The following is a 16,002-nucleotide window of genomic DNA, read 5'->3' on the forward strand; positions in this document are numbered from 1 at the left end:
TGCTCATCACAGGTGCCCTCCTTAATGCCCATCACCCATTTAGCCCATCCCCCACTCATGTCCCTGTCTATGTCTGACTTATTTCTCTTAGCATCATGTCCTCAAGGTCCATCTATGTTGTCACAAATGATAAATTTCCTTGTTTTCTTTTTTTATGACTGAAAAATATTCCTTGTAACTGTATACTAATTTTCTTTATTCATTCATCCTTTGATAGATACTTAAGTTGTTTTCATGTCTTAGATGTTGTAAGTAATGCTGCGAGGAACATGGGGTGCACATATATTTTCAAGATAATAGTTTCATTTTCTTCAGATAACTACTCACAAGGGATTGCTAGATCACAGGGTAGTTCTACCTTCAATTTTTTGAGGAGGCTTTATACTGTTTTCCACAGAGGCTGTGGCAATTTACATTCTCACCAACAGAGCATGAGGGTCCCCTTTCTCTACATTGTTTCTAACACTTGTTATTTCTGTTTTCTTTGTAATAGGTGTGCAGTGATATCTCATTGTTCCTTTGACTTGCATTTGCTGGATGACTAGTGATATTAAACATCTTTTCATGTACCTCTTGGCCATTCGTATGTCCTCTTTGGAAAAATGTTTATTCGGATCTTCTATTCATTCTTAATGGTACTATTTGTTGAAACATAAGCTCCTAACTTGGGAGTTTGGCCTGAATTTTGTATTTTCAGTTTTCTCAAGCATATATTATAATCCATCTGGATAAACTGTAATTATCAGTGACATTTTAATAAACCCATGACAGATCATGGCACTTGGGAGCAAAATTCCAAGCTCATATTTTCATTTTATTGTTAGGAAAGAGGTCCAGATACTGATGCAGGTGATCAGAATAAAACGACATCCTTAACACTGGTTTCGTGTCATATTGACCCCACAGGTGGATAAGATGGCCAGTCTTTACAACATCCACGTGCGAACTGGCTGCTTCTGTAACACTGGGGCCTGCCAGAGGCACCTGGGGATAAGCGACGAGATGGTCAGGAAGCATCTTGAGGTTGGTAATGGTGGTCAGCAAGACCCAGTGGTGGCATCTTCAGCCACCCTGGAGGCTGGTCTCATGGCTGGGGTGAGGGCTGGTTCTGTGGGCTGGGCTCATTTCTCCGAGCCCACCCTGTGGATCTGTGAAGGAAAAGGGGTCAACAAAAAAATAAAACATAGCACCGCTGTAGCATTCATATTTTGCTTTGAGGGCAAAAATTTAAAGGCAGAATATGGGTGTTAACAGGGGGCAAACATATGCAAGAATGTGCTTCTATGTGCAGAGGGCCCTTACCTAGTTCAGTCCTACCAGAACATCTTCACACTAGAGTTAGCTCATCACTGGGCGAGGGGACAAACTCTTCCAGGGGCCAGTCTGCATCTCCCAGAATCCTCTCATCCCTGCCTCTCCTCCTGGCTGAGGTTTTTCACTTCAGGGTACAGCTAATATTTTGAACCATTTCATAAGAATGGTTCAAGTGGCAAAGATAAGAACTGTTCAAGTGGCAAAGAACTCTTATTTAGTTTGGAGTAGTTTCTAACTTGAGTTTCTTTTGTTGTCATTAAATAGTGTATATACTAGATCCCAACCAACCACGAACTGGATTTTATTTCAAAAGAGAGAGGAAGTCCCAGAATACAAACAAATGCAGTTCCAGATATAATATTTGATCCTGCGGAGTACTGTGGCCCCAGCTCTTGTGTGGCTGGCCTGGGTTCAGTACTGAGGGAGTTGGGTGGCTAGAGCAATGACTGACCCTCGGCAGCCCAGCTTGGAGAGGCTTGGGGATTTCTTGCCTTTCTCTCTCCACCTCCCAGTAGGAGCACCCAGCCTACCTTTGGCTTTGGATAGGCCTTGTCTGGTCACTCCCAGAGGGAGCATGTCTGTCTGGCCTTGTTGTCAAGGGCAGCTATCAGGGACACGGCCCTCCCTTTGGTTCTGAGGGAGGCTCCAGGGAGCAGCCAGAAGGTGTTTCTCCTGCCACAGCCCTGGGTAGACCAAGAAGCTGACCCATAGTGCTTCTGAAACTTCGGTCCATCTTTTGAGGGATCTGTGGGTTGGCATTGTGTGTGGCTCTGGGTAAATGCCTTCCCTGACGTATTTCTTTTAAACTTTTTAATGATCCCTTGAGATTGGTATTGACCCCAATTTATACTTGAGCAAAGTGAGACTCTAGAAATGGAGTCCTTGTGCTCAGGAAACCCTGCCTCAGGCACACAGCACGTATTAGTGTTGGTCATTTTGTTTTCCTGGATTCATTTTCTTGTACAAAACCATTTCTGATTTATCCCTGAGGAATGAGTCACTCTGAATGACTTATTTCCCTTTTATTCTAGGCTGGTCACGTCTGTGGAGACAATGTGGACCTCATAGATGGGCATCCTACAGGATCTGTGAGGATTTCTTTTGGATATATGTCTACACTTGAGGATGCTCAGGCCTTTCTCAGGTTCATCATAGCAATGCAACTGCACCAGTGTGATGGCCAGCCTCTTCCTCAGACCACCCCTGGGGAGGTGGGAGCCCCATCAGAGAGCGAGGCTCAGGATGCCGTGCCTGCCACCGTGGACAGATGTAGTTCCTCACCTCGGGAAGATGCTCCCACAGACTCTGGGGTTTCCAACGACTTGTCTACCATTGTGGCTGCAGTGGGTTTGCGCCCACCTCTGCCGATGGCCACCAGAACCCAGCAGACCCCTTCAGAGAAAGCAGCAGGAGTCCTGGATGGGGGCCTTGGGCCACATGTCATCACCAACCTTTACCTCTACCCGATTAAATCCTGTGCTGCATTTGAGGTAAGGGTTTTAATGGCAGCACAGAGACAGCTTTTTGTTTGTTTGTTTGTTTGTTTACTTTATGACATTGTTTTGATAAAATGAAGAAAAAAGTACAGAAAGCAAAGCATGCAGAAAATCAAAATAATATTCAGAGTATTGTGACATGAAGAGTTGTTCTCCTGCCTCTCTTGGTTTGGGCTGACTTTTGAACATGGCTCTGCTTAGGACTCCTGAGAGGCCCTGTTTCTGAATGGTGGATACCTAGTTACTCTGCATAATTATGGACGTAAGTTTCACCGAGTGTATGTGCTGGTTCCCTGTGGAAGTATTTTGCCTGCTTTGTTTGGTTGCATCTTTGAAACAATATGTGGAGTGCCTGAGTGGCTCAGTCGCTGGAGCGTCTGACTTCGGCTCAGGTCATGATCTCACGGTTTGTGGGTTTGAGCCCCGTGTCAGGCTCTGTGCTGATGGCTCAGAGCCTGGAGCCTGCCTCAGATTCTGTGTGTGTGTGTGTGTGTGTGTGTGTGTGTGTGTGTGTGTGTGTCTGTCCCTCCTCTGTTCATGTTCTGTCTCTCTCTGAAAACAAATAAAATATTTTTTAAAAAGTTAAAAAAATAAAACAACAATTTGCAGTGCATGGTAATGTCATCTCCATTTTATAGATATGGAGCCTGAGGGCTATTGAGGTTAGGTACTTTGCCTAGTAATCAATGATAGAGTAAAGATTTTAGCCCAGGTCTGCTGATTCCTTGGGTCAATGCTTTTTTGTGACTTGTTCTGCTTAACCCTCCCTGTGGATATGAACTACATTATGTCTTGAGACTGACCAGTCAGTCCTGATACCCCTCTATGGCCAAACCGAGGCTATCTTCCTATAATCTGAGTGTGTCCCAAGTCCCAGGCAAAGGTCTCAGACTCCTGAGGCTCTGGGATAACAGGCTTGCTGGTTCCTAGTCAGAGATATCATGGTCATGGCTGTTTGTGGCCTGCCTTTCAGGGTGGCCCCATGGGAGCCTGTCCTCTAAGGAGACCATAAACAGCCAAGTTCACCTTCACTCTCTAATGGAGGAGGATGTGGAGTCCATGTTTCCCCTGTGTGTCAGCACTCTTATTTTCATGGACAGGTCATGTTCCATAGGATGGCCACATAGCGGAGATACTCTGGGCGGGAATTAGTGTCCCATTTTACAGATGGGGACACTGATACTCAACAAGGTTTGCTAAAGGTCTTCTATCCATCTGCTCATTCAACAACTGCATACCAAGCACCTGCTACCTGCCAGGCCTTGGGCCAGCACCATTTTGATGAGCAAATGGAAATTGTTCTTCCCTCAGAGAGTGCAACATCTCAGAAGGGAAACAGACACAGGACCAAACACCACCTATGAATAGAATCACACTGGTGATAAGAGCCAACAAGGCAAGAAGTGGGGTGTACGAGAGAGTTCTGGTGGATGGATATCTTAGTCCATTCAGGCTGCTCTAGCAAAGTATCATCAACTGTGTGGCTTGTAAACAACAAATATTTATTTCTCATGGTTCTGGAGGCTGAAAATCTAAGATCTAGGTGCTGGCAGTTTTGATGTCCAATGGGGGCTCACCTCTCATTCATAGAGTTTTCTTTTCTTTTTCTTTTTTTTTTTTAATGTTTATTTATCTTTGAGAGATAGAGAGACAGAGTACAAGTCGGGGAGAGGCAGAGAGAGAGAGAGGGACACAGTATCTGAAGGAGGCTCCAGGCTTTCAGCTGTCAGCACAGAGGCCGATGCAAGGCTCGAACTCACAAACTGTGAGATCATGACCTGCACTGAATTCAGACACTTAACCAACTGAGCCATCCAGGCGCCCCTCATAGAGTTTTCTCACTGTGTCTTCATGTGGCAGAGCTCTCTGGGGCCTCTTTTATAAGACCTTTAATCACATGACAGCTCCACCCTCATGACCTCGTCACCTCCCAAGTCCTCCTAACCACCCATGTGATGGTATTATCTGAGGTTTCCTTATGATTTCTGTATTTTGGGCAGAAATTCTGTAAGAGTCATACTATGCTTTCTCAGTGTATCCCAGAAGGAGACATAACTGTTGATTTGTTCCAATGCTGGTGACTTAACTTTTATCACTTGCTTAACATGGGGTCTGCCAGGTTTCTCTACTATTAAGTTCATTAATAAATAATTAACCATTGTTTGTGGAGGGATAGTTTGAGAACATGTAAATACCCTGTTCCTTGTCAAACTTTTATTCACTAGATTTAGCATCTATTGGTGGGCAACCTACATCAGTGCCTAAATCAGTCTTTGGTATGATGACTGCAAAATGGTAATTTAAGAAATTCTATCATTCCTTCTAGATTTATCAGTAGGTATTCTATTATAGGGTAGACCTTTCTTTCTTCCATATTTATTTCATCATTAATTCTTCTGTCTCTCTTTCTTTTTGTATCTGCATGAACTCATGTATTCTTATTTTGCTCAAAAAGTTACAACCCATCATTATCAGTACTTATTTTTTAATTTATTTTTATTTTTTTTTTTTAATTTTTTTTTCAACGTTTTTTATTTATTTTTGGGACAGAGAGAGACAGAGCATGAACGGGGGAGGGGCAGAGAGAGAGGGAGACACAGAATCGGAAACAGGCTCCAGGCTCCGAGCCATCAGCCCAGAGCCTGACGCGGGGCTCGAACTCACAGACCGCGAGATCGTGACCTGGCTGAAGTCGGACGCTTAACCGACTGCGCCACCCAGGCGCCCCTTTAATTTATTTTTAAAAATGTTTATTTATTTATTTTGAGAGAGAGAGAGCATGCACACATGAGCAGAGGAGAGGCAGAGAGAGAGAATCCCAATCAGGCACCACATTCAGCACAGAGCCAGACACAGGACTCAATCATGTCCCGTGAGATCATGACCTGAGCTGAAATCAAGTGTTGGATGCCTGAGCCACCCAGGTGCTCATCAATATTTATTGTGATGCTTAAATTGCCACAGACTTGGCCACTATGAGCTCCTTCAAGTCAGCTCCTGTGTCCTTTTGATATGTCCCCATCATTCTTCGAGCATTCCTTTACTTTCTGGTGCAACAATAGCTTCTGGACTCACTCTGTATTTCCCCTGCCTGAGAAATGGAGTTGACAATTTCATCAAGGCACTTCACTTCTTACATTAGACAATAAATGATGCTGAGAAACATATATTTGCTTGCTAAGTCTGATTCTTGCTTCTGGGATGTTATTACTCCCAAGCCCTCTCAGTGTACAGAGCTTAGAAATATTTGCTGCTGTGACAAATTATTGTAAACTTTTAACAGGACTTATCTGATGAGATTGGGCCCACCTGGATAATCCTGGAAGCTCTCCCCATCTCAGGGTCCTCAGCTTTAATCATGCCTGCAAGTCCCTTTTGCCTAATTCCAGGGATTAGGATGTGAACATGTTTGGGGGTACCATTATTCTGTCTACCACATATATGTATGTGTTAAGACTTTTGGAATACTCTGCATACTTGTGTGTACACACACATCTCTATCTATCTATCTATCTATCTATCTATCTATCTATCCGTCTATCACCTATGTCAGCTAGCCATGCTCCTGATTTCCCACTAACACCTCCACTTTCACTCCAACACCACAGAGTTTATTCTATCTATCCCCCTTTCCATACTTGCAACCCCTGTGAGAAACCTGGCTTCCATATCTTCAACAGATGTTTATTTGCTCAACTCCACCTTATGTAACCAAACCCCACCTTACTGGGGTTCCCCTCTCCTTTAGCATGTGCACACTGGCTGAAAGCTTGGCTCAGATGAAGAGGAAGAAGAAAGGAAGAAGGGGGAAGCCAACACATTAAATTTTAAGGTGACAAATTAAAGGATAGAAAATTATAGACCTATTTGAACAAATAGTTGTGAAGAACTGTGAAGAGTCTGAAGTTTACCCTCCTTGTAAACTAACAAGATAGCCTACCACAGTGTCCTCAATGCTGGCAAAAGGCACGAGACTCCTGGTTCAGAGATAAAGGGCTTTATTACTCACAGAACAGCAGGTAGCATGAGCTTCGTGGTCGGATTCCTTCTCTGTGCCCCCCAAGTCCCAACAAGGGGTACAGAGGGGCCCAGGTGGATGCTGTGCACATGGCTGAGGAACCCCTTGCTCAGGGAACCTGACTTGTTTTCGTAATGGGATGCGAGTAAACCTGCCTGGTTGTTGCTCTGGAGGAAGACATTATAATACTAGACTATGAGCAAACCTGTTCTCCTCCCCAGAGGTTATACAAACATCTTCAAAAAGGTAGTCTGGAACAAAAGGGAAATGAGTATTTCTGCTTGTTACAGCAGACACACAGCAGAAACGAGAGACCATGGAGAATTGTCTCCAGTAATACATTGTCTTCTAAAAAACGATTTGTAATTCAAAACATGTTTTCCTATAGAAATAATGATTTAATGATGGTTTCTGGGCTCACCCATAAAGGCTTAAATAGACCATAATATTGCTGAGCTCGGGTGTTGTACTAACAGAAGCAGCTACAGTTTATGGACAGAGTATTTGATACACAAGAAAAATTGATGGGAGAGGTAAAGGGATTAACATCTATTGATTATCTGATATATTTTAGTTGCTTTACATTTTATATTTCATTTTAGTTTTTAGCCAATACTATGAGAAATGAGAATAATGTCCATCTTACCTATGACAAAGCCAAGACTCAGGAAGGTTTGGAAGTTGTTCAAAGTTAATAATGGTTGAGGTGGGATTTAAACCCAGGTCTCAGTCTCCAGAGTACTCCCACCCCCCATTACATGACATTTTCATTTCCTGTATTCTTCTTCCTTGAGTTCTGCACCCTCCCCCTGTGCCAGGCAGCTCTTTCCTTTACTTTCTGTGGTGCGTCGGTCTTTCCTGATGTCCTCTACTGGAAGACCCACTCCCCAAAATGCTCTTTCGTTAAAAATTGCTTCCCTTTCTTCGTTACCCGCAAATGAAGTCTTCAGGTTCTTTCGGGTAGCTGAATCTAGTGCTCAGAGGAAAACAATTGCATGAAATTGATTCACAACTGGTTCAAGAATGATTGTCTCTTAACTATTTCACAAGCGTTTTTTTCCACCTTCGCCTGTGCTTCTCTTCAGTGGAGAGCTGGCTCCAGAAGAGCCCTCACTTATGGGGCTACTGTGCATGTGCTGTCACATGAGTGCTGTTAGCAACTAAGCTGTGGACAAAGCTACTATGAAGACCTGGTCATACTTCAATTAAATGTCGTGATTTTTCCCCTAATGCCCTTTTTCTGTTCCAGGATCTCATCCAGGATGTCATAGTATATTTAGCGGTCATGTCTCCTTAGGCTTGTATGGGCTGTACCAGTTTCTCAGACTTTCCTTATTTTTGATGACCTTGACAGTTTTGAGGAGTACTGGTCAGGTATTTTTTTAGCATGTCCCTCAGTTTGGGTTTGTCTGATGTCTTTCTCATGATTAGACAGGGGTTATGGGCTTTTTTTGGGGGGGAGGAAGACCACAGAGGTAAAGTATTATTCTCATCATATCATATATATCATATATCATATCATATCATAACAAAGCATATCATTAGTACATACTATCAACATGACTTATCACTATTGATGTGAACCCTCTTCATCCAGGTTGAGATGATGTTTGCCAAGTTTGTTCACTGTAAAGTTTCTCCTCTACCCCCTTTCCATACTGAACTCTTTGGAAGCAAGTCAGTGAGTATAGCCCACATGTAAGGAGTGGGGAGTTAGGCTCCACCTTCTTGAGTGGGGAGCATCTACATCGATTCTTTGAGGTTCTTCTGTATAGGAGATTTAACTTTTCTTATTTACGTATTTGTGTATTTATTATTTATTCAAGCATTTATTTATTTTGGTATTGACTCATGAATATTTATTTTATATGTTAGGTTATAATCCAATACTACATCATTATTCTTATTTTTGCTCAAATTGTTTTGAGCAGTCTTGGCCAGAGGCATGCTTTCAGTTGACTCCTGCATCCCTTTGCCATACTCCCATCATTCTGTTTTTTGGATACTTCCTTACCTTTCTACCACCACCAGATTCTCCTGATCCAGTCCTAGAATCAACCATTTCTCCAAGGAATCCCAGTTCTTTTATATTGGAGAGTGGTATTAGATTGCAAGATCAATATAGGCAGTGGGTGTAATTTACATTTTAATTTTGTAGAAATATGAAGAATTTGGGAAAACTTATACACTTAAAGTGGATCAACTCAGTGACCACTCCAGTGTAGCCATAATTTGTGCAAGAAATATGTCTGCAGTATCAGGGTATGCCTGTACAGGAATTCACCACTGTGGAAGGATATACAGAAAGCAGGAGTGATGGAGGCTTATGGGAAGGGGAGCTTGGGGACTGGGTGGGGTGGAGACGTACTTTCCATGCACACTTTTGTTCTCTCTGAATGTTGCTCCATGCACACACATTATCCATGTAAAAGACAGCTTGATGGGAATGCAAGCTGGTGCAGCCACTCTGGAAAACAGTATGGAGGTTCCTTAAAAAACTAAAAATAGAACTACCCTATGACCCACCAATTGCACTACCAGGCATTTATCCACGGGATACAGGTGGGCTGTTTCGAAGGGACACATGCACCCCCATGTTTATAGCAGCACTATCAACAATAACCAAAGCATGGAAAGAGCCCAAATGCCATTGATGGATGAATGGATAAAGAAAATGTGGTATACATATACAATGGAGGATTACTCGGCAATCAAAAGGAATGAATCTTGCCATTTGCAACTATGTGGATGGAACAAGAGGGTATTATGCTAGGCGAAATTAGTCAGAGAAAGACAAAAATCATATGACTTCACTCATATGAGGACTTTAAGACACAGAACAGATGAACACAAGGGAAGGGAAGCAAAAATAATATAAAAACAGGGAGGGGGGCAAAACAGAAGAGACTCATAAATATGGAGAACAAACTGAGGTTTACTGGAGGGGTTGTGGGAGGGGGGATGAGCTAAATGGATAAAGGGCACTAAGGAATCTACTCCTGAAATCTGTTTCACTGTATGCTAATTTGAATGTAAATTTTAAAAAATAAAAAATAAAACAAGTTAAAAAAAAAAAAAAAGACAGCTCGAAGAGGAGAAAGGTAAGAAGTGGATCTGGAGGGTGAATGGAAGGTATCTAGCTCTCTCACGGTCTCTTTTGCATTGTCTTCTTTGCTTTACTTTCTTTTTTTCCTTCGTTTCCTCCTCCAAGAGTATGTCCTGAATTCGTGAAGATTGTCTGTACTTGTGCAGCCACTGTGCAATAATGTGAAGACCATTTTTGAGGAGCCCTGCCCTAAAATACTTACCTTTTTCTTTAGGTGACCAAGTGGCCTATAGGAAGCCAAGGGCTGTTGTATGACCGGAGCTGGATGGTTGTGAATCACAATGGCGTTTGCCTGAGTCAGAAGCAGGAACCCCGGCTCTGCCTGATCCAGCCCTTCATTGACCTGCAGCAAAAGATCATGGTCATCAAAGCCAAAGGTGCGAAAACTGGGTTGTCTTTACGAATTAACTGTCAACAGTAGCTTTTCTTCTCCCATGAGAGAAAAATAATAGGTTTTCCTCTGCCAAATATTAAAATAATCCTGAAGGAAGTGAAATGATGTCTGAAAGACAACAAAATGTTTCTGCTCCTTGTGTTTAGAGAAATTTCTGGAGAGAGGTAAAGATCTAATGAATCACTCGAAAAATAAAGAAATATAAAATTTGATCTTTTTACTTATATTCTCTTTATTTCCATCACCTGTCATGATATGTACTCAAACTTCAATTCTTCCTTGTTGATTTTTTGTTATGAACTATCTAATATATATAAAAGTATAGATCAGCTCTGTGCAATGGAACTTTATTTGATGATGGAAATGTTCAGTATCTATTTAGTCCAGATTGGTAGCCATTAGTTACCTGTGGCTATTGAGCACAGGAAATGTGGCTAGTGGGAAGTGTATGGTTCAGGAGTTTTTTGGTGTATTCACAATTGCCTCTTCTGAATGTTTCATATAAATGGGATTGTGTTGTATGTGACTGGCTTCTTTCACTTAGCATCATGTTTTTGAGGGTCATCTATATTGTCGAATAATATTCCATTGCATGGATATACCATTAAAAAAATCCATTTATTAGTTGAAGGATATTTAGATTGTTTCCACTTTTTGGCTATTCGAAATCATGCTGCTGTGAACATTTGTGTACAAGTTTTTGTGTGGACATGTTTTCAATTTTCCTGGGTCTGTACCGAAGGGTAAAATTGCTGGGTCATGTGGGAACTCTGTGTTCAGCATTTCCAAAGTGGCTGCATCACAATTTTATATGCCCACCAGCAATGTATGATGGTTTTAATTTCTCCACGTCCTCAACACTTATTATTTTCTGTTGCTTTTGTTTTTTAATAGCCATCAGAATGGTGTGTAGTGGTACGTATGTGGCTTTGATTTGCATTTCCTTAATGATTATCTTTTCATGTGTTTATGGGTCATTTGTATATCTTCTTCAGAAAAATATCTATTAAGATTCTTTGCTTGTTTGTTTTTGAATTATTGAGTTGTAAGAGTCCTCTATATATTCTGTGTAGAAGTCCCTTTTCAGATCTATGATTTTCAATTATTTTCTCCCATTCTGTAGGTTGTCTTTATACCTTCTGGATGGCTCTTTTACTTTTTTTTTAATTTTATTTTTTATTTTTTAAAATTTACATCCTAATTAGTTAGCATATAGTGAAACAATGATTTCAGGAGTCGATTCCTTACCCATTTAGCCCATCCCCCCTCCCACAACCCCTCCTGTAACCCTCTGTTCTCCATATTTATGAGTCTCTTCTGTTTTGTCCCCCTCCCTGTCTCCCTGTTTTTATATTATTTTTGTTTCCCTTTCCTTATGTTCTTCTGTTTTGCCTCTTGAAGTCCTCATGAATGAGTTCGTATGATGTTTGTCTTTCTCTGACTAATTTCATTTAGCATAATACCCTCCAGTTCTATCCACATCGTTGCAAATGTCAAGATTTCATTCTTTTGGATTGCCGAGTAATACTCCATTGTGTATATATACCACATCTTCTTTATCCATTCATCCATGGATGGACATTTGGGCTCTTTCCATACCGTGGCTATTGTTGATAGTGCTGCTGTAAACATTGGGGTGCATGTGTCCCTTTGAAACAGCAGTCCTGTATCCCTTGGATAAATGCCTAGTAGTGCAATTGCTGGGTCGTAGGGTAGTTCTATTTTTAGTTTTTTGAGGAACCTCCATACTGTTTTCCAGAGTGTCTGCACCAGCTTGCATTGCCACCAACAATGCAAAAGAGATCCTCTTTCTCTGCATCCTCACCAACATCTGTTGTTGCCTGGGTTGTTAATGTTAGCCATTCTGACAGGTGTGAGGTGGTATATCAGTGTGGTTTTGATTTGTATTTCCCTGATGATGAGTGATGTTGAGCATTTTTTCATGTGTCGGTTGGCCATCTGGATGTCTTCTTTGGAGAAGTGTCTATTCATGTCTTTTGCCCATTTCTTCACTGGATTATTTGTTTTTTGGGTGTTGAGTTTGGTAAGTTCTTTATAGATTTTAGATACTAACCCTTTATCTGATATGTCGTTTGCAAATATCTTCTCCCATTCTGTGGGTTGCCTTTTAGTTTTGCTGATTATTTCCTTTGCTCTGCAGAAGCTTTTTATTTTGATGAGGTCCCAGTAGTTCATTTTTGCTTTTGTTTCCCTTGCCTCTGGAGACGTGTTGGGTAAGAAGTTGCTGCAGCCAAGATCACAGAGGTTTTTGCCTGCTTTCTCCTCGAGGATTTTGATGGCTTCCTGTCTTACATTGAGGTCTTTCATCCATTTTGAGTTTATTTTTGTGTATGGTGTAAGAAAGTGGTCCAGGTTCATTCTTCTGCATGTCGCCGTCTGGTTTTCCCAGCACCACTTGCTGAAGAGACTGTCTTTATTCCACTGGATATTCTTTTCTGCTTTGTCAAAGATTAGTTGGCCATACGTTTGTGGGTCCATTTCTGGGTTCTCTATTCTGTTCCATTGATCTGAGTGTCTGTTCTTGTGCCAGTACCATACTGTCTTGATGATTACAGCTTTGTAGTATAGCTTGAAGTCTGGGATTGTGATGCCTCCTGCTTTGGTTTTCTTTTTCAAGATTGCTTTGGCTATTCGAAGTCTTTTCTGGTTCCATACAAATGTTAGGATTATTTGTTCTAGCTCTGTGAAGAATGCTGGTGTTATTTTGATAGGGATTGCATTGAATGTGTAGTTTGCTTTGGGTAGTATCAACATTTTAACAATATATGTTCTTCCTATCTAGGAGTATGGAATCTTTTTCCATTTTTTTGTGTCTTCTTTTATTTCTTTCATAAGCTTTCTATAGTGTTCAGTGTATAGATTTTTCACCTCTTTGGTTAGATTTATTCCTAGGTATTTTATGTTTTTTGGTGCAACTGTAAATGGGATTGATTCCTTGATTTCTTTCTGTTGCTTCATTGTTGGTGTATAGGAATGCAACCGATTTCTGTGCATTGATTTTATATCCTGCAACTTTGCTGAATTCATGAATCAATTCTAGCAGTTTTTTGGTGGAATCTTTTGGGTTTTCTATATAGACTATCATGTCATCTGCGAAGAGTGAAAGTTTGACCTCCTCCTGGCCGATTTGGATGCCTTTTAGCTCTTTTACTCTTAATCTGCCTATATCACTATATTTAAAGTGAGTTTCCTGTATCCAGCATACAATTGGCTCGTGCTTTTTTATCCACTTTGACAATCTCTGTATATTTATTGGTGTGTCCTGTTGGGATTTTTATTGCAAAATCACCTATTTTGCAGTCATATATTTGTAATCATATTTTGATTGTAGTATCATATATTCAAAAGAACTTACATCACATAATATCCAGTCTTTTATTTACAGTGTTTCTCTCCATTTAAGACTTTTTTAATTACTCCAAAATTTAATAATATTTTCCAGAAACTTTTACACTTTTTTTGCTATGTAATACTTTATTGGAATATTTTTAATACTATCTTTTTTCTATTAAATATTTTAATGGCTATCAATGCATATAGAAACACTATTGATTTTTGTATGTTAATGTTTTACCCAGTACTTTTTCTGAATTCTTATTAGTTTTATTAGTTGGTCTGAAGATTTTCTTGCATATTCTGTGTAAATAGGTATATTGTCTTCTAATAATGGTAGTATCATATCTTTCTAATTTTTATTTATCTTCTTTCTTTTTCTTACCTTATTGCTTTGGCTAGGCCTTCTTATATAATGGTGGAGCAGTGATGGAAGATATCCTTCTTTATTACTGATTTGAATAGAATGGCTTCAAAGTTTCAAAAATAAGAATGATGCTTACTGTAGGTTTTTGGTAGATTTGCTTTACCAGGCTAAAGTAGTTCCTTTCTTATTTAGCCAAATGATGACTAGTAGTCAATTCTTATTGAATGCTTTTTCTGCATCTGTTGGTCATCATATTTTTTTTCCTATAGTCTATCAGTGTGATGTCTTACACTAGTAGATTGTCCAGTAGTAAATTATCCTTGGACTCTTGGGGGGAAAAACACTACATGACAATGATCTTTTGATACATTGATGGATTTGGTTTGCTAATACTGTGTTTAGTATTTTTTTCTGCCTATTTATTAGTGAGATTGATACATCATCTTCTCTTACTGTGCTTTTCTTATTTAAGTTTAGGTACCCAGGATATTAACTTACAAAAATAATTGAGTAGATTGCTTCTCTTCCTTTCTATTCCCTGAAGCATAAAAATATATATCATGACTAAGTAGGGTTTGTCCCAGAATGTAAAGAATGGGAGAAAGAAAGAAAACAAATACCCAATATCTTCCCCTCCAAATCAGCAGCACTTTGTGAGGTGGTGTTGTACCCCCTCTCACCATGTATCAGATACTCTGCTCACTTTCAGGGGACTCCTGTATTGTGGGTGGAGTAAGGGCATCCTCTGGCAATGCATGACAGGACAAACTAAATAATAAATAGTAAAACAAGACATTTTAATGGTTTCATGTGTGTGATTTGTCACTCCCAAAGATTTTAGGCATCCAGAGGTCAGGCTTTTTTATTTCTCAGTATCTCTGATCTGAGCATAGGGCTTAGTACATAATGAACTCATTTGCCATGAACTTTGTTGGGGGCCCTTGAGTTCAATTCATGGATGGCTTCCAGACTTTGTGGTCTTAACCAGAGGCCTGCAATGACCTTTGGAAGGCAGCTGAAGGCCAAAGACCCTGTGTGATTTATTTAGAGCCTTGGGTAAGGATACAAAGAGGCTGAGCACAGGCCTGCCATTGGCTGTCCAGGGTGTGCAACTGTCCACATTGTCCCCACTGCTGTGGTTACTTCCTCATAACCAATGCTCCAAGCTTGCTGTACTGCTCTCCCCTGTGCGTGCATACCTCCACCATATCCTTCTCCCATCCATACTCTTTTGACATGACAGCATCTATAATTACTCAGCACAACACATTCCTTCTCTGAAATTTTTGAGCATTCTGGGTTAGTTCTTCTGGCTTTCCCCACACAGGGCCAGGAGTGTGGAACTGGCTGTGCATGTGTAAGGTGCAGACAAGCAGGGGACGTAGTTCCCTATGGAATTCTAGATACTCAAATCGTTGCATCTCTGTCTTTGTCGTGGTGAAAGCCCTGTTGTGATGGACGGGGCCTGAGCAGCAGGCATGATCTGAAGGCTGTGATGCACCAGTTTGCTGTGTTGTGTTGTGCTCTGTGTGATGAAGAAGGACCAAGAGGGGCAGGGATGCAGGCGAGCATGACATGAGCTTGCCTGAGGGACAGTGTGAGCGGTGTGACTGGCAGCCATGCTGAGAGGGCTAGAGGGCACAGGTGAGTCACACAGGAGGAGCTCCTTCTTTGAGTGTCCACAGAATAGGGGCCACCACACATTCTGCTCAGGTGCCTTGGCTTCCTGCCTTTCCCTATACTCTTAATGTCTCATGGAGGACAAGGAGTGCAGAGTGACAGAGGGCCTGGCAGTTTCAGCCTTTACCAAAGGTCTTTCACACCTTAATGGCATTGGGCTAGTTTCCTCTCATTTCATCCACGTATCTCACTCTGATTTTATTAAAGAATGGATACCACTTTAGATGACTAATGGGTACATGAGTGTTAACTATTATTCTTTAAACTGTTACA

The 16,002-nt window shown here is 41.1% G+C and overlaps 1 protein-coding gene across 1 annotated transcript in view; it reads left to right on the top strand.

The window, feature by feature from the left end:
- The window catches only part of MOCOS (molybdenum cofactor sulfurase), a 55,953-nt gene that overhangs the window by 20,926 nt on the left and 19,025 nt on the right, over positions 1–16,002 (top strand). The window contains exons 7-9 of the mRNA XM_042911156.1: positions 907–1,023; positions 2,346–2,804; positions 10,149–10,311. Coding sequence (XP_042767090.1) covers positions 907–1,023; positions 2,346–2,804; positions 10,149–10,311 — 739 coding nt within the window. The remainder of the gene's footprint in view (positions 1–906; positions 1,024–2,345; positions 2,805–10,148; positions 10,312–16,002) is intronic.

Source organism: Panthera leo, chromosome D3, assembly GCF_018350215.1.
Source record: "Panthera leo isolate Ple1 chromosome D3, P.leo_Ple1_pat1.1, whole genome shotgun sequence".
NCBI lineage: Eukaryota > Metazoa > Chordata > Mammalia > Carnivora > Felidae > Panthera > Panthera leo.